General features: G+C 40.8%; 1 protein-coding gene across 1 annotated transcript; it reads left to right on the top strand.

Moving 5' to 3' along the window:
* Positions 1-3,012: 3,012 nt before the first annotated feature.
* LOC146548557 (immunoglobulin kappa light chain-like) lies at positions 3,013-21,579 on the top strand. The gene is made up of 4 exons (XM_085262452.1): positions 3,013-3,150; positions 3,258-3,571; positions 20,109-20,142; positions 21,095-21,579. Exons 1-4 carry the CDS (start codon positions 3,099-3,101, stop codon positions 21,436-21,438), a joined length of 744 nt encoding a protein of 247 aa, XP_085118578.1. The 5' UTR covers positions 3,013-3,098; the 3' UTR covers positions 21,439-21,579.
* The last annotated feature ends 821 nt before the right edge of the window (positions 21,580-22,400 follow it).

Raw genomic sequence — 22,400 nt, 5'->3', positions numbered from 1 at the left:
CACAGAGACAAAAACATAAAGCAGCTTCATGGTTTTGTGGGCTTCATTTCAGAGGGACAGATGTTGATAGAGGAGAGGAGTTTGATTCTCTGGACTTTACCTGTGAAGCAGCAGCAGAGGAGAGTCCAGATGAGGACGCAGATCAAAGTCATGTTTTTGATGAGGAGGATTTCTGTGGCTTCTGTTGTGATGAAGGACAGCTGTCAGTCATCCAGTGTTCAACTCTCAGGACTATAAACTCTCCCAGAGCACTGGAGCATGGTGCTGCTGATGCAAAGTGCCGCTCTATGCAAATGCTCTGACTGAAAACAACAAGTAGTTGGATCAAATAGTCGATGCTGTTTATCAATTAATCAGTCAGTTTATGAAAATGTTTTCTTTCTTGTGTTTTAGGACACATCCAGACATTGATGGATGTGTGGGATTTTTAAATTTGGGTATTTTTTGCAATCTTTTACAAAAACATGTTCATTGACTGAGAGAGGCAAGAAAATGTTTCATGATCAAACCAGAGCAGTACTTTGTGATATAACCCCAAGTGTTGCCAAATGCCAACAAAACATGCAAACAATGTCTGAAGATAAAGGCTCAGACATCCATCCTTGTAAGACAAAATCTGATTTCCTCTTGTTCACTTAAAAAAGAAGAAGAAAAGAAATGTTGTACTTGTCTACTCAAACACATGAACAGAGTTTCAGAGAATCTTCACCCTGAAAGAGGTTTTAGAAACTTACCTGTCAGCAAATCAAAGAACCGCTTACATGTAAGCAACAGGACAGAATAGAAAAGTTTTCCCCAAAAAAGAACCTGCACATTTGAACACGGCGTCAAAAATGAAAGACATTAAAAAATCAGAGGAAAGGTACAATTTGCAAAACCTATTTTAGAGTTTTGTAAAACTCAGTACAAAAAAACTTGCAGTGATTCACATTGATGCATGATGCTGACCACAGGATGCAAAAGTTAAACATGACCACAGCGCAGAATCATTCATCTCTGTTTTAATTTGATATTTTTATAACAGGACAACCTGTGAGGCTGGAAAGACTTCGGTTTCATGCCCTGAACAGGTCACTTTCTGTTTGGTGATGTAGTGTCTGCAGTGTTGGGAAGGTTACTTTTAAAATGTATTCCACTACAGATTACAGATTACATGCCCCAAAATGTATTTTGTAACGTATTCTGAATACTTTGGATTACTTAATATATGATCATGCTTTTTACAACTACATGAATGTACTATTGCTGTGTGATTTATTACTGTTACTGAAGCCTACTTGCCGTACCAATAACAACTCGATTTTTACATCTTAATATAAATGAGTAACAGTAGGTGGACATTAGGTAAGGCTGCACTTTTTGCAGTGATCTGCAAACGCATATATAAAACAGGTCCGCGGCTCCGAACCGTAGTAAAGGACCTCTGGCTGATACGTCGGGTTCGTGTCGGCTCGTAGCTGAAAACTAGCTTTACTTTGTTGTCTGGGTCAAGTTTGTAAGAGACAGAGAGAGGCGTTGAAAGGCTGCTCCAGCAGAACTTATTGTTTCGGAGGAAAACACGAACACAGTGTCCAGTCGAGTCTTAACAGCTTACTTACAGCTGGGCTCGTCAGGCACTCTGTTTGGCTGCTGTGGTTATTATTATATTTACATGCTTCCAGCTCCCGTTTCTAATCGATGACAGCTCGTACTTTTTCTCCCTCTTCGCACTCACAGACACATAACAGGTACAGCAGTCCATTCTCCCTGCAGCGCGGACTACACTGCCCATGAGGCTGCATTCTTTAGGGCGATGCCTGTAACACTCTGCCTGTTGCCTTCATATTAAATTATTTTTTGAATAATAATTTTTAAATATTTTTAAATATTTCTTCACGTCATAATGCTGGCAGCAAGTAGAGATGACATGGGCCGCAAGATTGAGACACAGACATTAGAGCCTCTTAATGTTTTCTTTGAGTTTCAATCAGCATGGAATTACCATAGAGAGTGCACAGCCTAACATATGAAACAGGAGAAGACGTGTAATCCTTTTATTTCAACAAAGTAATTGTAATCTGAATTGATGTGATTAGCAGAGTAATCCAAAGAGTGGGAATGTGCTGGAAATATCTTTTATTTTATGAATTTGTCACATGTTTTAGTAATATCACTTTTGGGTCACTTCGAGGTTCACATGTGGGGAAGCATTCAGCTTTTACTCTATTGCACAAAGTCAGGCATCGTGAGAAAGTTGGTGACACCCAGAGGGGGAGAATTCAACAGGTGGTGAAGTCTTTTGTTAATCAGGTCTTTGACGATGTGGGGAAGAGGCAAGGAGCAGTCTCTATGTGACACTGGAAGAGGAGATAAAGTTGTAAACTCTCTCCCTCTCTTGGAGGGGTCAAGGGTGTGACAACAGCTGTGGAAATGCCTTCTGTTTGACTGTATTTAAAGAGGGCTGCTATTCATCTTTAGACACACGCATCAGTGCCCCACTGAATGTCCTCTCTCCCTCAACTGCTTGGGAATTAAAAAGGTGTTGGCTCATCGTGTCTGCAGACTTTGTTGATTATATTTCCATGACATTATTCTGCAGTCACAAAGTGAGATATGTCACAACAAAGGAGCGAAAACTGAAAAAGTGTTTGTTTACATTGTTGAATTAACACCGAATATAAAAGCTTCAGTGCTCTTTGGTACGGATTCTCCAGTTTTTTTATTTAAAAGTATTATAATTACGATTTTGATTATGTCCCCACATTCGGTGTCAATGATGGTGATGATACTGGAGGATAAACATGAGCTCTAACACATCTGCTCAAATTTACACAGCTTTCACATCACTTCATTGTAGGGGTCGAGTTTTTCTTTATTTGTTACCTGTCTATGAATCTACAGTGTTCAGTTGAGTCACATTCCAAATATGCTGTGAAAAACTCTTTTTAAACGAGTCGTGCTGGAGTCAGTCAGATGATTTCCATAGAGAGGCACTTTGCATCAGCAGCACCATGCTCCAGTGCTCTGGGAGAGTTTATAGTCCTGAGAGTTGAACACTGGATGACTGACAGCTGTCCTTCATCACAACAGAAGCCACAGAAATCCTCCTCATCAAAAACATGACTTTGATCTGCGTCCTCATCTGGACTCTCCTCTGCTGCTGCTTCACAGGTAAAGTCCAGAGAATCAAACTCCTCTCCTCTATCAACATCTGTCCCTCTGAAATGAAGCCCACAAAACCATGAAGCTGCTTTATGTTTTTGTCTCTGTGTCCTCAGAGTCCAGAGGACAGATCACAGTGACTCAGCCTGGAGCAGTGAGCTCTGCTGTGGGAGCAACTGTGAGCATCAAGTGTACGACCAGTCAGGATGTTTATAACAACAACCATTTAGCCTGGTACCAACAGAAAGATGGAGGAGTTCCGAAACTGCTCATTTATGGTGCTGACACTCGACAATCAGGGATTCCAGCTCGTTTTACAGGCAGTGGATCAAACTCTGACTTCACTCTGACCATCAGTGGAGTCCAGGCTGAAGATGCATCAGTTTATTACTGTCAGAGTTTTCACTATCCTAACAGTCAGCGTGTGTTCACACAGTGAAAAACAGTCGTACAAAAACCTCCCTCAGTCAGACTGAACAGAAACTGAAGTGACTGCTGCAGCTGGAAGATACTGCAGAGACTGATACAGTTCACTGAGGACACACACACACACACACACACACACACACACACACAGTAGTACAGGTCCTCCATCTTTTTTTTTGCCCAAAAAGGGTTTAATTTGTGAGAGTAAACTTGTGCAGTGTAAATAGTCAAACAGTAAAATGTAAACCTTGCAGCAGTTAAGGAGTGAAAGGCCATTTTTGTTGAAACACTTGTTTCCTGGTTAAGAGCATTGCTTAGAAACTCGTGTTTGGTTTACTTTTACTTTTCTGTTTGGGAAGATTGGGGAACATAAGGACCTGTTTTCTTGTTTTGGCATTGCTCACATCCAAAACAAATAAACTCCTCTATACCAAAAACGAACCTTCTTATCAACTCACATGATCTTGTTGTGCAAATAAAGTCATCCTGTTTTTATTAAGCTGTATATTTTCAAACTTGAACATTGTTAAAATGATTTGGTCGATGTTTCATCTTTCACTTTGTTATTCTCCTGGTCTTTCATTTGTTCAACTGTGATGCTAAAGTTCAAAAAACAAATCCCAGAATTGTTTTCAGTTAAGCTAAGCAGTGGCTTCATGTTCTAATTATCTTTAACATTACAGGGCTCTAGAATAACTTTTTGCCTTGGTTGCACTGGTGCGCCACTTTTTCAACCGCATCGCTTAACACCGCGGTTTTACATGTGCCCTTTTTTGGGGGGAAATTGCTGTCCATACAGACAATATTGATTTGTAAATGATTAACTAACAATCTTTGTTAGATTTGTATTGTTGATTGTCATTTATGCTTAGAAATATTTACTTATATATGCTTAGAGTTTTGTAATTAGTTGTAGATTGGTAGAGGTTTTGATCCTTGATAGTCTGCAAACTTTGTGTGTATTAGACAGCACTTTGGGAGCATGAGAGGTCATACCGTGTCTTATTGTTTTATGGTAGGATTAACGTAGTTGCGTCTGTTCTAGTCTAAGTGCTCTTTGTTTAGATGAACTGCAGGACTTCCTCACCATGTTATCTAGGATGAACCATCTAGGGGGAGGGGGAGGCTACCCTCTTCCTGACCAAGGATGTTTGATCCTTTGATCAGCAGTCCACACACACACACACACACACACACACACACACACACACACACACACACACACACACAAGGTACTCTTTGTGTATGTAGACGTTATATGTTAATGAACCTATGCATATTCATGTAACCTCAATAAAAGGACAGTGTATGGGAGGACGGACGAGAGCTACTGGGGTCAAGCGAAGGGACGGCGCTCTGTCCAGTCTCTCCCGTGCACGAGTACCATGAAGATGTTTGCCTACTTGCGTCTTGCTTGCAGTGTAATTATATTGTCTTAACGTTCCAGCGAATAGGTTCAAGCTACAAACCTAACATTAATTGGTCCTTCGATGCCGGCTCCCTGGGATCGCTTTCACCGAGGGGGGGGAGGCACGCTGAAAGACTGACGTCAGCCAGGAAGTTCCTGTGGATTCGCTGTCTGTCTTTCTCCTCGATGAATGGCGATCGGCGGGATTCAGGCTGATATTACACGCTAAGCAACGCCAAGTAAGTTTAAAGAGGCCGACTCTATAACCGTGTCGTTGTGCAGTCTCCGCCATTTTGTGAGGCGTTGAGAAGTTCGCTGCTTTGTGGAGCGATAACTGGGTTAGTGTCCCGAAAAAGAAGTTTTGGTTAAATCGCCCAAGGGTCCCAAGCGTCCGGTGAGTGTCCGGTTTTGAAATCGCCCTGGGTGTGTGTCCCGAGCGTCCCTTCATTGGGTTTTGTCGCGCGAGTGGGTGAGCGTCCCACAACTGGGTCAGGGTCCCGAGCGGTCCGGTGTGAGTCCGGAGTAGGCCTATTTTGTGTTGTTGTCATTGTCGTCGTCGTCGTTGTTGTTGTTGTTGTTGTTGTTGTGTGTGAGTGTGTGCGGAGCAGAACATGTGGTCTGTGACACCGACTGTTGTTGTTATCATGGGTTTCTAAGCAACCAAGAGTGAGTTGGAGGGAGACAGACGTTTGTGCTGGACTTTGCTCCTGGCAGCTGACACAAAATGTTTATTCTTTAGCTTGCCCTGATCGACAACAGCCTGTGTGCCAGACCATAGACGTAATTGAGGTGGATAGTTGTTAAAAGTAATCTACATTAAGCTTGTGGTTGCTTAAATTCAGTACAATGACATGTGAGGTGAAGTGATATAGGTAAATATTTAAACTAATGAAGTGCATAGAGGCACTTGACCTGTGTGAAAGACTGTCGTCTTGTTATGAGCCATTGTTGAGATATGGAGCACACCTGTGAAAACAACTAATATGCTGAACCCTGTATGAAACATCTAAAAGTACATGATGGAGAAGCTGAATTGAATATGAAAGTGTAAGACTTTGCCGCTGTGGGCAGAGCAACTACTGTGTGATGTTGCGTTGCAGTTTTTTTCTGAGCTGATGAGCAAACTACACATTATCAGATCGAGAGCTGTCTAAGAACTACTCTAAGAGAGGGAAACAGCACTATGTTAACTGTGATAACTGGAGTGTGCAGCGTTTCCATGAGCAGTTTTCCTGAATCTTGACTCTTGTGTGTAGAGTGTTCATAACATCAGCATCATGTTTTTGTTTATTTGTTTTGTTGGATTAAAAATAATTAAATAAACTGGTGATCATGCTTATGGATCACCATGGCACATATCTCCAGCCATATGGTTTATTTATGCAGATGAAAAAGTGAGTGTGAATGTGTCTGACATCACAGTGTTTTTGTGCGCTGTGTAAAAGTAATTGCCTTTGATTGTGAGTGAGAGCGGTGATTCTGCAGGTCACCAGCTGTTGTAACGAAAAAAAAAAAAAAAAAAGAGTGAAAAAGAAAAATCATAGGAAAAAGGTTTTGTGTTGATCAGCCAAAAACAACTACAATTTCATTTTCTGCTTTTAAGAAAAGACTGTTCACAAAAACACAGAGAGAGAGAGATGTGTGTTGATTAAGCAGTGATGATAATAATGAAATGTCTTAGTTTGTCACTTTCAGGTGAAAAGCAGACCTGAATCAATTTTCCACATGCAGCAGTCGGAAGAAAGTTATAGTTTAACATCATTGGAAACATGCAGGCCAAGTTTCTGGCTGACTTATTTACAGCGCCATGTGTCTCTCAACCTCACAAGCAAGCAAGCTCTCACCCCTCCCTGAAGACAAGGAATGCAGCTCCAAAGCAATAACATGATAAAGAGACAGCAGCAAGTCCTGAGCAAAGAGTCCCAGCAAAGCAGCAGCAATGTGGACAAACAGTATCAGAGAAGAAGAGCAAACCCATCATCCTGACTGATCGGATGGATGGCACTGTGTTTACAACAGGCTGTGACTTCACTGTGCATGTGAAGAAAACGTTTGAGGAGAACTGAACAGTTGGAGTTTGACATTTGCCACCTGTGGAGTAAAATGGCAAGAAGAGACAGTGGAACACAGGACAAAGCTGAAGGAGAACTGCCGGCTGTTTGGACTGTTGAAGTGGGAGAGGACAAAAGAGTGAGAGGACAACAGAGTGAGAAGACTAGGTGAGAACACAGAGGAATGCTGTTATTTAATGTGGGAAATCAAAATTTGGGTTAGCAAACCTGGGGAAAAGAAAACTGACTGCTTAAGTTGGAAAATTGAGAAGGAGTCTGGATATATGCAAATATAAAAAACATATACATCATATACAAAATCACACACACAAGCAGAACATGCATTAACCCTACTAACACAAACACAAGAGAGCTCATGAAGATTAGACAACATCTTCAGCATGTGAGTCTGTTTATCATCTTGTCCAAGTCACTTAGTGTGATGCAAAGACCAGTGGACTCATAGCACATTAGTTAAGAAATGATTAAATAATAGCAGAGAAATGTGTAGGAAAGGCACAAACACCCATGCAATGAAAATTAGCTTGTTATCTTTCATCAGTGTTAAAATAGTGTCAATTTAGCAGACACTTGTTATTAAATACTGAATTTATCCAATGCAAAAAATTGACTCTCCAGGTTGCAGGACAACAGTTTAACTTTTGTGGGAAAAAAGATCCTGGTTTGACCAACCAGTGATCAGACAATAAATTTAGTTGTTAAAATGGTAAATTGGGAGAAGCTTCCTGCTTGATTGAGGCAGCATAAGTAATTTACTGTATGAGGGAAATTGTCTTTTGTGATACTATTTTGAACATGCATTTCTGTCGTCCTGTCAACTTAGTGGGTTAATAGCTGATATGCAAATTAGTTGATCGGTTTTAGATTAATGAAAGGTGATTGAATTCTAGCACGAGTGAATGAGATGTGTTGGAGTTTGTTGTGTGTTGAGTGGAGACTCTAAAACACTGAGTTTCCTGTTTTGATGTGCGAGTGAATCCTGTATTTAGATACACAACTCTGAATACGTCAGAACAAACTTCTTTTGTGAAGTGCATGACAGCATGTCACATGTTTTATGATGAAGGGAAAAAAGGAAAACTGAATAAAATAGATCTGTGGCCTAAATGAGTGAAGAACACAGACCTGGTGATTAAACTCATAAGTTAAAGAAGACATTAGGCTTATGTTGTGAGTGGTGCAGCTGATGGTTGGTTTGGAGTGAATCTAGCTGATGATTCTTCTCCTGTTGTGAAGTTGATGAGGAGTTTGTGTCATGACTTAGCAAGGCCTTTTTATTTTGATACTTTCACAGTGCACTGAAAGTTTGGTTTGATAATCTCTGTTATTTTTCATTTTTATTTTTTGAACAGGCACTGATTTTGTTTGTCTATTTCTTTTCTTTAAGCAGATCTGCACGTCGGGAATTAAAAGTGCTATACGACCTGTCGAGAAAGCTGTTACAAGTGAGTTTTCTCCACGTTGAAATGGGCTCAGGAGAAAGCTACTTATTGGGACAATATTAAATGAGAGTCCCTGTCCTAAAAAGGATTCAGCGATGTAATCCTATCTAAACTTCTTTTTCTTTTTGAAATGACGTCATTTTGCTGAGAGTGGAAACTAAATGCAACGATAGGTTCCACTATCAGCAAAGAAAGAAAGAATGAATGAATGAATGAATGGAAATAGAATAAAAACAAACTGACTGACTGGTAAAAGCTGACAGGACTTGACCACGACTCAAGTTTAACCTCCACCTAGACAGGACAAAAGGGTGGATGATTTTATGTGTTTTTGTTACAGGAGCAGAAAGATGACAGCAACATTCGAGGTTGCATGATGATTTAATCTTTTAAATGCCATTTTCTCTGTCTGTGAATTTACTATGTGTGTGTTATTCACTACCTTGTGTTGCTTACAGAGGTAATGGTGACAAAGTATGCAATACGCCTGCGCAAGCGCTAACATTTGCATTTTCTTTTCTACAGCATTGCAGTTTTTCATGTGTTTGATCATGTGATTTATAAGAGGATTAGTTAATGTTTTTTTTACTATAGGATTTCTGGGTTTATATGTGTATGACATTCTTTCTACAGCTAGGGATGGATAACTTTATGGTGTTTTTATGGCACCTCTGGAATGTGGATGGCCGACGCCTGCCCACCAGGATAATCAATGTGTGTTGCTAATGTTTGTTTTTTGAGACTGCATGTACAAGATTCGGCAGAAGCGGACAAGTGACATGAGACAAACAAATAAGAGATGTGGTGTTATGGAATAGTTAATATGGGCTCATTTGCTGGCCACTCTTGAGCCCATAAATAATATATGAGTGGAGTGACTTTGCTTACGAGAAGTCACTGATTACATTACTGTTGACTGAGTACATGGGATGATCCATGTCTGAGGCAACTTATGGTAATAATTGTAGTTTACTGATTTGAGAAAACCTGCATATGACACTTGTCTTGCTAGTGTTGAATGCTTATTGTTCTTATGATACAATTGTTTACAGGTATGAAGTTTGATTTTACTTCCAGATTTTGCTTTCCAGGCCATGATGGTGTGTATGCAGGCTCCTGGGAGAGCCCGGTGTTAAGCATACTTAATATGCAAAACACACTAACATTTTTATTGCAGGATTGTAGGTCCAGGGTGGTGCTGCTCCAGGGGAGGAGATGCCCTGATGTTGCCTGGGATATGATCTAGCTAATCTTTTTCTTTAAGACAGGAATCCAGGTTTGGTGTGTTGGCGCATGGGTGTGTCCATGCGTCAAGAGGTGGGGTCCAAGGAGTAACATTAAGCAATGTTTACTATTATTGTTGCAGTGATTTGTGTGATTAGCCGTTTTATTTACAAATATTAAACCTATGCAAGTGGTGCACCCATGTTCAGATGAGGCTTTGATGGCCTATAAGTGAAGTTCACTGAACTAAAGAATGTGGTTTGATGATTGTTGACATGCTCTCCAAATAGTTTGTCTTCCTAGCAAGGAAATACAGGTGCAGCAGTAATCTCCTGAGAAATCTTCAGAGGCCCAGTGAGAAGCGCATAGCTGACAGGACCAGGCAGTGGTTGAGGTCAAAGGTCAAGCTGGTTGGGGCCCATCATGAGATCAGACCTTGGAGCCACAGCAAGGACCATTTTAACTGCCTGCAAAATAGCGAGAGACCCTCCTGGATTTATCAGAGCCACTGCAAGAGGTCGAGGGCCCAGGAAACCCCGGCACCCTCAAGACAGCACAATAGAGAAATCTCACACTTGGTTGTTTCAGTGGTGAGGGGGGAGTGCTGATTGAGCCCCCGTAGGGTAAGCTCGCACTTCAACCTCCAGCCTCTGATCAACTCTAGGGCAACCAAGTGCGAGGCGTGACGGACCTGTGTGCGACCAGGACCCTCTTGGTTACCTTGACTACGACGCTCATCCTTATAGGACCCCAGCTGGTGCCGGAAACAGCTGAACCAGGAGGAAGGCAGAGGAGATGGACACATGACAACTCTCACCTAAGAGAGACAGATCCAGCAGGCCCAAAATCAGGACTATGCATTACGAGAAGGAGTGCCTGAGAGGATCGTCCACAGGATGGGAGCTGAGGCCAGGAGAGAGACTTCAGGAGGATCAGAGATCATCTTCAGCACAGCAGACATCACACAGAGAGCTGTGCTACTGAGCTTCCAGGAGATCAAGAGGAGACTTCCCACAGCAAGATGTTAAATAAAATGAAACATTCAATATTGACGCTGAGAAAGACAATTAAGGTGTACGACGTGCTCTGCCTTAAATCTTCAGCAGCGTTGGGATATGAAAACTCGAGGGATGAGGGCTCCATCGACAGCGCAGAAGGAGTTCGAGGATGACATCATGATTCTGTGAAAAACACAGGAACCAGAAGCTATGGTGGTGATGACAGCAATTTCCTATGAACATCATCTAATGCTGTGCCACTATACTGTGCATACGATGACACTCTGAAGGCTGCTGGGATCATAACAGCAGTAAGATGACGGAACCCAGCACCCTTTCCACAGAGAGCTTTTCTGCAGAGCGTGGACAATTAAGGAGTCATAAATCCCCCTCACAAGACGAAGGTCTGAAGTCAGGTGATGGGGGCTGGTAAGAGGCCATAAAACTAGAGTGCTGAGAAGTCTGCAGCTTGGAAATAGCTGAGACCCATGTTGACGAACAACAAAACCAACTGGTATGTTTGAATGTCTATTCTACATACATTTGGACTCTGGTCCTATGGACAGTGATGGAAACAACTGGAAGAGACATTCATGACGCCCTGCAGAGCTTAAACCACTCTGCAGAGAGACATGTGATGTGCACACCCGGAGGAAGCACCACCAAGCTGAGATGTTTTTGAAAATGTTATCTTCTTATTTTCACTATTAAATTAACAATTTCTTTGTTTGCTCATAGGATGCAGTTTGCCATGAGATGAGATCAATGAGGAATGGGATAACTGCTAATACATTTGTTGAACTGTGTACCTTTTCAGTAATTTAGGGTGATTTGACGTATGCTGAGTATAAAAATGTTTGCATTGAAACTGTCAGACATGAGGTATTCATACCTGGGAACTTTTCAAGCATAAAGGTCAAAAAGGGGGGAAATGTTAGATTTGTATTGTTGATTGTCATTTATGCTTAGAAATATTTACTTATATATGCTTAGAGTTTTGTAATTAGTTGTAGATTGGTAGAGGTTTTGATCCTTGATAGTCTGCAAACTTTGTGTGTATTAGACAGCACTTTGGGAGCATGAGAGGTCATACCGTGTCTTATTGTTTTATGGTAGGATTAACGTAGTTGCGTCTGTTCTAGTCTAAGTGCTCTTTGTTTAGATGAACTGCAGGACTTCCTCACCATGTTATCTAGGATGAACCATCTAGGGGGAGGGGGAGGCTACCCTCTTCCTGACCAAGGATGTTTGATCCTTTGATCAGCAGTCCACACACACACACACACACACACACACACACACACACACACAAGGTACTCTTTGTGTATGTAGACGTTATATGTTAATGAACCTATGCATATTCATGTAACCTCAATAAAAGGACAGTGTATGGGAGGACGGACGAGAGCTACTGGGGTCAAGCGAAGGGACGGCGCTCTGTCCAGTCTCTCCCGTGCACGAGTACCATGAAGATGTTTGCCTACTTGCGTCTTGCTTGCAGTGTAATTATATTGTCTTAACGTTCCAGCGAATAGGTTTATGCTACAAACCTAACAATCTTGTTCTTGTGCTTAAAGTGCTTTGGCACTCTTTGGCCATAAGAATGCAGAGATGGAACCGAGTGTTATGGCACGCCGTCTTTCTCTCGGTTCTGCAATGTTTGTATGTTGTGTTCTTAGTGGTGTCCCTGCTAGCTTGGAAAACCCACTCCCTGTTGGTGTATGAGCAACAGACGCTTTTTAACATCCGTGACTCACTGCTGATGCTCCACAGTGTTAGCGAGCGATCTGGAGGAATCCCGCCGCCGTGCCGGAGGAGCAGCTTCGCCGCGATCGCTGCTCTGCGCTTCCACAGGCCCCGCTGGTTTAGAAACTTATTCCCGTTAACGACAAGGAAGCAAGATGAACAGCAATTTTACTTGCTAGCAAGGGAGGCTGGTTGGAACCAGGCTCTTGGAGCTAAACACTCCTCACCTGTCTGCTAGCCAGCATCAAATAAACAGCCTTCCTTGCAGCTTTTTATTCTGAGAACACAAACACCACTCGTTGTAAAACCCCCCTATGGTCACAAAAGGTTAAAACACTGCGTGTGTGTGTGTGTGTGTGTGTGTGTGTGTGTGTGTGTGTGTGTGTGTGTGTTTGTGTGTATGTGAGTGTGTATGTTTGTTTGGTGGTGCGTTTGTGTGACCTCCTGCTTATCAAAAGGGTCATAAAAGCAGGAAGCTTACTAACCAAGAAAACAGAACCCTCACATAGGATGTCCCTATAATGAAACACTACAGCCTCCCCCACCAACAAACAGGCTGGAGAGGTGGTCAGAGACAAAGGAATGTCTTTGACCATGCTGCTTGAACTAAGTCTTACACATTTAAGTAACACAATGACAACATTTAACAATTTGACTCCAACAGTCCCCCCTTTTTGTCAACTTTGTACATAAATTTCCACTTATGCACCCTTGTGTTTGACAGTTCAGTATAGGCTTCATTCACACACAGCTCCTCACATCATTCACTTCCTACTGCTGCAAAAGTTCACAGTTCATACATGTACGAAACGTGCTTAGCAATTATCCTACTTCTCATTCATCTCACACACAGGAAACTACATCCTGCAAGGAAACAAATGAATGTCAACAGTCAAAAACAAGAATCAACGTTCTCAAAAGAATATGCACTACAATCCAAATGTATGCAGACATAGGCATTCAAACACATCCGTTGGTTTTTGGTTTGTCCATGTGGCTTCCAGCTATCTTCAAAGCTGTAGCCTGGTCAACACTCCTCTTTATGACCCCTTTCAAACCCCCAAATCTTCTCACTGTAGACACCCTGTGGGGTGATCGAGTCACCTGGTGAATCATCTGCATTTACAACTCCTCTCCTTTCCTGTTGTCACTGCAGAAAAAGTTTTTTAAAGGAAATTGGATCAAGTTGTTTATGATCTTCTCCCCCCTTTTTGAGTCATGTCCACCCATGGCTCAAAACTCCAACCAACTTATATAAGTGTACATGATGTAAATGTAAACAAAAGAAAGCCCCTTTGACTGTCTGGCTTTTTCTTCATAATGATAGCCATATTAGGACACATAAAGGCAATGGTTATATATCTATATATTTTAGCACAAATGACAATATAAAAAATATCAATCCTAACAATGCCCATGTGTCAAAGTAACTGAGAATAAAAAACAGAAAACATGAAGGAGATATTCCTGGCCTGGCTTTTTATAGCAGATAATCTTAAAAAATATTCTGCAATTTTGCATAATTTTAAAAAGTTTACATTTCTTCAGTATTGAACAGCAGAAAATAGGCTTTCTTGTCCGAGGTCATTGAAGTAAAAGAAAAAAAGAAAAAAAAAAGACAGAGGCTGACAGCGCTGTAAACAACGGTAGACTGGTGGGTAATAAGCGAAGGAATAATGCAGAAAACAGAGATTTGAGACGGGAAACTGTTCTTGAATACAGAGAGAGAGAGAGCTGTGCATGAAGTGTGATTTTTATCTTGGTGGAAACAAAACAGTAAAGTAAGAGGGAATTCATGACGATGTTTATCAGATGTGAATAGTTTGTTGCTTCTTTTGCTGCTGGTTCAGTCAATTTTGCTTGGAGAGAGACAAAACTTGCAGCTCAGAATCAGCACAAAAAAGACGTAAACAGCGCGGACCCGACGCATCAGAATCAGTGAGCTGTCGGCTTTCAGCCCGATGGCGTGTCCGTCTACGTGCCGTCGTGTGAGAAAGCAGAGAAAGCTGATTCTGATGCGTCGGGTCCCGCTGTGTGTTTACACTGTGTGTCTTTGTGTGGAATCCGTTTACCTGCTCTCATTTACTGTTTGGTGGTTGATAAAATACTTTTGTGATCTTTAACCTGAGATTCCGGTGTTTCTGGGAAAATATATTTATGTTTAAAACTCGATTTAGGATTTAATGAATCAATGTCGCTTTATTCAAGCTACTCACCTCTCTCTATCTGCCTGTACTTTCAAACGTACAGACGGACTACATGAATATCTGAACTACGACCAATCAGAGAGGTCCCACCCCTGATTATCTCTGATTGGTTTAGACCACGATAGGAGCATAATGTGTGTCGGTTGTTGACCACAGGGAGAGTTTCAGAGTTGCAGAGAGTGTTTTTTTATTTATTTATTTTACTCGAATAGTTGGTCGTACCGCTGCGACCTGAGATTATTTTTAATCGCACTTGCGACCAAATTGGTTGCACTCTACAGCCCTGCATTACATTTAATTTTTCTAACTTAGCTTTGCTCCAGTGGTAATTAGAGTGAAAGGACTTGAAACTCAAAGTTTTACTCGTCTCTGTAAAACAAATTATTCATACCACCTTTACTTAACAGGAGCTTTACTGTGATAGTTTTAATACATTCTTCTATATTTAGTATGGTTTTAATATTTTCGTATTTTAAATTACGCAGGATATATGATAAAACAATAATTTACTTGCAAAGAGTTTTAATTTCTACACAAATACTTTCATTATGTGGAAAAAAAGTATTTGAGATGGAATTGTTTTATTTGATCTGAGAACAAAAAGAAATTGTTCATTGTTAATATATTTAGATCATATAAACAATATACAGGTACATTTATCAAAGAAAGTAAGAGAGAAAAAATACTACAGACGGGCATCTGAGGGTGAGGGGAGCGTGCCAAGCTCCAATCGACAGCACAGAGGGAGTTCAATGATGGCATCATGATTCTGTGAGCAGCACAGAAACCAGAAGCTAGGGTGGTGATGGGGAATGACCGACAGCAATTTCCTATGAACATCACCTAATGCTGTGTCACTGTGCTAAGCATACTTTAACAATCTGAAGAGGGTCTTCCTTTGTGTCATTGTTGTTGTCATTTGCATCATGACCACTTCTACAAGACTGCTAAAGTGATTCAACAGGTGGGATCATAACAGCAGTAAAACAACTGGATCCAATACCCTTTCCGAGAAAGGTTTTCTGCAGAGATAAAAAGGACAATAGAGGAGTCCTAAGTATTCCCCCCACAGGAAGAATGCCTGAAGTGAGGCGATGAGGGTTGATAGAGGCCATAAAAAGGGGCTCTATCATATAATCATATATGCTTAGAGGTATCAATTGTATAATGATAGAGGTCTGATCCTTGGTAGTCTGCAAAGACTATTCCAGAGTGTTCTGGCATGCACACACATCCTAAGGTCATGAGTGAGGTCGTACCTTCTTTATATAGTATGGGAGGACACCTACTCTGTATCTGTTTAAGTATAAGAGCCTTTTGTTTAGGTGGACCGCTGGACTCCTGGCACCAGCTTTTAAGGAGACGTTCACAGGGCCATATCTTGATACACACACACACACACACACACACACACACACACACACATACATACAGTGCCTTGTCTTTGTAACCAAGGGGGGTTTACGAGGGGAGGTACTATTGTATTGTGTGAACTGTTTTCCCAATAGGAAGCGGAGGCCATCGTTGGGGTCATTTTGTGGTAGACACCGACGAGGCCTCCATTGCAAGTAAATCGATCGATCGCTGACTGTCTCGTTTTCTTCATGATGAATTAGTCTCTAAACCAGCGGGGCTTGTGGAAACACAGACCCAACAACACCCAGGTAGAAGACGAGTATTAATAACTGACTGCACACTTATTTCCACACTGTCATCCTCGAGTAGGTGAGAGGGAACGATGTCTTGCCCCAAAGACATTTTGTAGGTTTGGTGGCTCCTTAGAGTACGAGCACCTGGATGACTGAGAGCCTTCACAGATCTATTTTCAAGCTGAGCTCAAAGGTCAAAGCCAAGCTTTTTTCAATACACTGCTCAGCTTTCTTTATCATAATCGTACACATCATGGTTTTGGGAGCTTCGTTTCAGAGAAATGATTTTTGCAAGATGAGAGATTGTTTCTCGAGACTTTCTCCAACTTTTCCTTGCTGTGCAAAAAATGATGGTATTTGTTTAAGAGACATACAGTGTGTGTGTGTGTGTGTGTGTGTGTGTGTGTGTGTGTGTGTGTGTGTGTGTGTGTGTGTGTGTGTGTCCTCAGTGAACTGTATCAGTCTCTGCAGTATCTTCCAGCTGCAGCAGTCACTTCAGTTTCTGTTCAGTCTGACTGAGGGAGGTTTTTGTACGACTGTTTTTCACTGTGTGCTCACCCACAGACTGTTAGGATAGTGCCAACACATACAGTAATAAACTGCTGCATCTTCAGCCTGGACTCCACTGATGGTCAGAGTGAAGTCAGAGTTTGATCCACTGCCTGTAAAACGAGCTGGAATCCCTGAATATCGAGTGCTAGCAACATAAATGAGCAGTTTAGGAACTCCTCCATCTTTTTGTTGGTACCAGGATAAACGGTTGTTGTTATAAACATCCTGACTGGTCCTACACTTGATGCTCACAGATCCTCCCACAGCAGAGCTCACTGCTCCAGGCTGAGTCACTGTATATTGTCCTCTGGACTCTGAGGACACAGAGACAAAAACATAAAGCAGCTTCATGGTTTTGTGGGCTTCATTTCAGAGGGACAGATGTTGATAGAGGAGAGGAGTTTGATTCTCTGGACTTTACCTGTGAAGCAGCAGCAGAGGAGAGTCCAGATGAGGACGCAGATCAAAGTCATGTTTTTGATGAGGAGGATTTCTGTGGCTTCTGTTGTGATGAAGGACAGCTGTCAGTCATCCAGTGTTCAACTCTCAGGACTATAAACTCTCCCAGAGCACTGGAGCATGGTGCTGCTGATGCAAAGTGCCTCTCTATGGAAATCATCTGACTGACAGAAACATGCAAGTTAGAATAGAAAGCCTTTTTTTGTCACTATAAAGTTGTACAAAGAGATACAGAGAAAATGAGACAAAGACACAAAGTTGCAGGGGGAGAAGTGACAGAAACACATTATATTAGATTAATATTTCAAACATGACAAAATGCTGATCTTACAGCATCAAAATGATTGTATCTCTACAGTTTAAACATTTCTTATGCACAGAGTGGATAGTCATATTTACTATATCAGTCTACTCTTCATTCTATCAGAAACAGTTTTCACAGCTCGTACATTTTCTTTTTACACATGTATGTAAGCATTGAGCCAAATGTAATAATGCCAACATATTAAATGAACAATAGTTGTCTCTTGTATATAATACATCTATATATACACTGTCACACTGTCATACTTGTCTTTGAGTGAAGAAATGAATGACCAACAAGACATTTTTTCTCCTTCATTTCTGTCACACAAAGCTGTATGAAACGTTTCTCGCGGTTAGTATCATGGTTGCTAGGCAACCTGAACAGCGCGACGCAGGCTAGACCGTCCCATTTCACAAGCCTCTCACTTCCGCACTTCTCGTACTCATAGTACGCACCGTAGTGCGCGTACTTCAAGCGTGCAGACCCTGAATTGGGACACAGCCACGGGCTTTACACAGAGACCTGACTGAACTGGAACAGAGGGAGCATGGGAACCAAACCTAGGAACTAGAAATCACAGCAAAAGACATAACCAGAATAACCTAAAGCATAAGATAATAATAATTAACACAAAACACTGGGTCACATGACCCAGGACCATGACACTTATAGCACTAGAATTAAATAATAAGGGAAGGATTCTGGATCAGCATCATGATGAAAACTTGTGGCCGTAGTATATACAGTATTCTGGAGAAGGTATAAAATGTCACCGTATGTGTGTGTGTGTGTTTTATGCGTATGGATTTTTTAAATTATTACTCATCATATATTACTGTCTATTAAACCTGATTTTTTCATCCCCATGATAGAACAGAGAAAACCCAACTCAGGAGTGGTCCAAACATTTATAATTCTTTATTCAATCATCTTCCAGAAGAGAGAGACCCCACACAGCCCAAAAGCCAGTTGCAAAATCTCTGGCTTAGAAGCCAAAAATGTGTCTCGGGACGGTGTAACTCCGTCACAACAGGTAACAATAACGCCTGTACCAGTTGTTGTATAGCAGAGGTGCTCAAGTATAAAAACAATAATAAACACAATGCTTTGGTTCTATAACATTTTTCTATCATTACTTTATTTTGGATTAGGTGCATGAGCTTTTAAGTATGGATAATTAAATAATAGATTAATGAAACACCAGAGTGTGCCCTGTTCTGAGATGTACAGCAAGTGGAGAGTGACAGATGAGATGAGGAGATGGAAGAGTGACTCACAGGCAGAGCCGAGTTTATTTCCCACAGTTTTGTTGTTTAATGCTTCCGAGCGCTGTCACCAATCTTTGCATTTTATTATCATCTCATAACCTTCTTTAATCAGCTGCCATCTCTGCTGTGGACTTTTTACTGTCTACAGTCTCAAAGCAACACAGACCTCCATCACTATCTGCAGCAGGAGCAGCAGCAACCCCTCAACAGCAACAGTGTTGTTGTTATTCAGCCTGGTTCCATGTGCCCCTTTTGAACTTTGAGCACCCGTCCCTTCCAGCATCTCTGCACGGCCCTGCTCAGAATCATCATCTGTTTTAGGTTGACATTTTATATGTTTTGTAGAATAACAGGACAAACTGTGAGACTGGAAAGACTTGAGTTTCATGCTCTGTTTTGTGACGTAGTGTGTAATGCTCAGCAGTATTATCATTTTAACTGGTTCTGTGCGCGATCTGAAGACACTAAGTGTTTGTGAGAGAACATAAAACTGTTTTGATGCATTTGTGAGGTTTTACCTGATGAGTTTTAAGTTTTGTGATTGTAGCTTGAAAATTAAATTTAATGTTTAGAGTTATGATAAAGAAGGTGGAAGCATTAAAGTGATGTATCTTAACAGTTGTAAAATGTAAATGACCAAATTGGATTATTGGAATATAGTTTTATTGTGTTTCGTTGTTTTTATGTAAAAATTATAATTTTAATATGTTATGAAATTATGATTTAAAGAATTCATATTGTTGAGATTGTTTGTCTCAGAGTCAGAGAGCCGTGTCTCTCTACAGTCAGAGGTTTTTGTACGGCGGCTCAATGAGTTTGTATCACTGTGGTACACGTTCGGTGGAGGAACCAGACTGCAAGTTGGAAGTAAGTCAGCCGTAGAGCTTTTTTTTTTTAATGTAATTTTCTTTTCTTTAATTTCATTTAATATGAAAGGCTAGGAAACTTTTTATGTAACTGATTAATTATTTTATTCATAAATTCTGTCCTAAGAAACAAAGTCAGCTTTGGAAATGAATATTCAGACACTCAGGACAATTTCCAATGAAAATCTGGGATGTTTCATATTATTCATTATTATTTCTAGTTCTGATGATAAAGTTGTATTTTGAGGGCTTGTAGGTTTAGTTCAGTCACACAGAGAGCCGTGTCTCTCTACAGTCAGAGGTTTTTGTACGGCGCCTCAATGAGTTTGTATCACTGTGGTGGACTTTTGGTGGAGGAACCAGACTGGATGTTGGAAGTAAGTCAGACTTAAACCTCATTTACTTTAGCAAATTTCTTTCTTTTGATTATCTTAACTTTTCTGTTCAATGCGCCTAAAAAAAACCTCAGGAAAATAGTTTTTAGATAAATTTTCATGAAGAAACAAAGTTAGCTTCAGAATAAATGTTAAAATGAATATTAAACACAATATAAAACATCAGAGTGGACTTGAGGATATTTTACATATACATACATCTGGTTAAGTCTTGAGAGCTTTTAGTTTTAATCCAGTCTGACAGAGTCAGAGAGCCGTGTCTCTCTACAGTCAGAGGTTTTTGTACGGCGCCTCAATGAGTTTGTATCACTGTGGTGGACTTTTGGTGGAGGAACCAGACTGGATGTTGGAAGTAAGTCAGACTTAGAGCTTTTTTTTTTAATGTAATTTTCTTTTCTTTAATTTCATTTAATATGAAAGGTTAGGAAACTTTTTGTGTAACTGATTAATTATTTTGTTCATAAATTTTGTCCTAAGAAACAAAGTCAGCTTTGGAAATGAATATTCAGACACTCAGGACAATTTCCACTGAAAAAAGTTAAACTGCACAGAGTGAAGATAAAGATCTCTGGTGTTCTTATTGTATCATATCATTTAAAACAATGTAAGCAATAAAAAAACCACATTAGGTAAGTAGTGGTATTGAGTTTCTTATCCAGAACAAGCTGTTTATTATGAAGAACTGATGATGTGGAAGCTTAACATCTTTTAAAAGTGTTGACACATCTTTGTTTTGTTTTGTTTTTTTATTTCCAGTGTAGTTTGAACATATTTCAGCTCAAACTGTGTGATGATTCTCTCTGTGCTCATATGCATGAGAGGTTTCTGAAAGGGAAGTGAAACAATGTGTGAGTGAATGACTGGTGGAGCAGAAAAAACACCTGACAGAAACTTCTTAACGGAGAAAATCAAATTGTGGTTCCTGTCCTCTAAGCTGATTGGTGTTTCCTAGGTGATGCCCGCCCCGCCCTGAAGGTGCTGGGTCCCTCCAGTGAGGAGCTGAAACAGGGGGAGGCTACAGTCATGTGTCTGGCCAACAAGGGCTTCCCCTCAGACTGGAGTCTGTCCTGGAAGGTGGATGGCAGTGGCAGCATCAGCTGGGAGGAGAGCAGGAGCCCCGTGGTGCAGGAGAACGACGGCCTCTACAGCTGGAGCAGCACCCTGAGGCTCCCTGCAGACCACTGGATGAAGGTGGGCTCTGTGACCTGTGAGGCCACCCAGGGCTCCCAGACTCTGGTCTCAGAGCCACTGATGAGAGACCAGTGTCCCCAGTCCTGAACTATATGTGACTTTTATGCTGGTCTTACTTTCACACTGCATTCTGTAGCTTTTTTTTCCAATTTCTTCTCTCATTTTTCATTGCTTTGTTTAAAGTTTAAAGTTTGTTTAAAGTTTTAAAGAATAAAAAAAATCTACATTAAATAAGGACCGAGTGTTTGTCTTACTTTTGTGGTGATGTGAATTTTAAACTCTAAATAATGATTTCCAGGGTTCTAATTGGAAGCCAGTGTGCTATCTGTAGTCTATATGAGTCGGTAGAATTAAGCCACTTTCAATACATGAAGTAAAGCAAAGTTTATGTTAAAGAGTAAGTGCGAAAGGGAATTGAGAGACACTGCCATTACTAAGCAGGATATTAAAGACATTACATTTATGCAAATTCATTGCATGCTGTGTAATGAAATGTTTCAGCATGTTGCAGTTTGTTGTATGAAACACTGAGCAGGTGGAGCAGAAAAGCGCTGTACAAGAATGAGTCTATTCTCGTGATCAGTGTTGGGGTAGGTATTTTAGAAGTAATTTAATATACAGAGTTTTTTTTGTTAAAAGTATTCAGTACGTTATTTTGTTTTGTTTTTTTTCTGTAAAATCACCTGAAACACAACATGTCATAACTGTCATTGAACAATATGAACTTGTAGGCTACAGTCTCTCACACCAACATAAATCCCTATCCTAACGACGACACACATATTTTCTTTCTCTTGGCATTTAGGTATATGAATACCTGGGGTCCTTGACATACAGGTCTCCGACTCGGAGGACAAAAATTAATGTCCTGTGTCTTAGGAGGGCAGGATTGCTTTGCTTTTTCATTATACGATGCTTCGCAGTATTCGTTTTGCCTAACAACCTGTTTTTGACTCCTAAATTGTCATTAATGCAACCGCTCTACATAACAGTCAGTGTAACTGATTAGAAATCTTTTATTCATGAACCTACACATTACGCTTTATTTA

The sequence above is a fragment of the Mchenga conophoros genome, linkage group LG22 (assembly GCF_057382185.1).
Source record: "Mchenga conophoros isolate Kocher_MC1m ecotype Shallow Benthic linkage group LG22, M_conophoros_male_GT1.1, whole genome shotgun sequence".
Classification (NCBI taxonomy): Eukaryota; Metazoa; Chordata; class Actinopteri; order Cichliformes; family Cichlidae; genus Mchenga; species Mchenga conophoros.
Note: the sequence above shows the minus strand (reverse complement) of the source record. Positions and strands in the feature narration are given on the sequence as shown.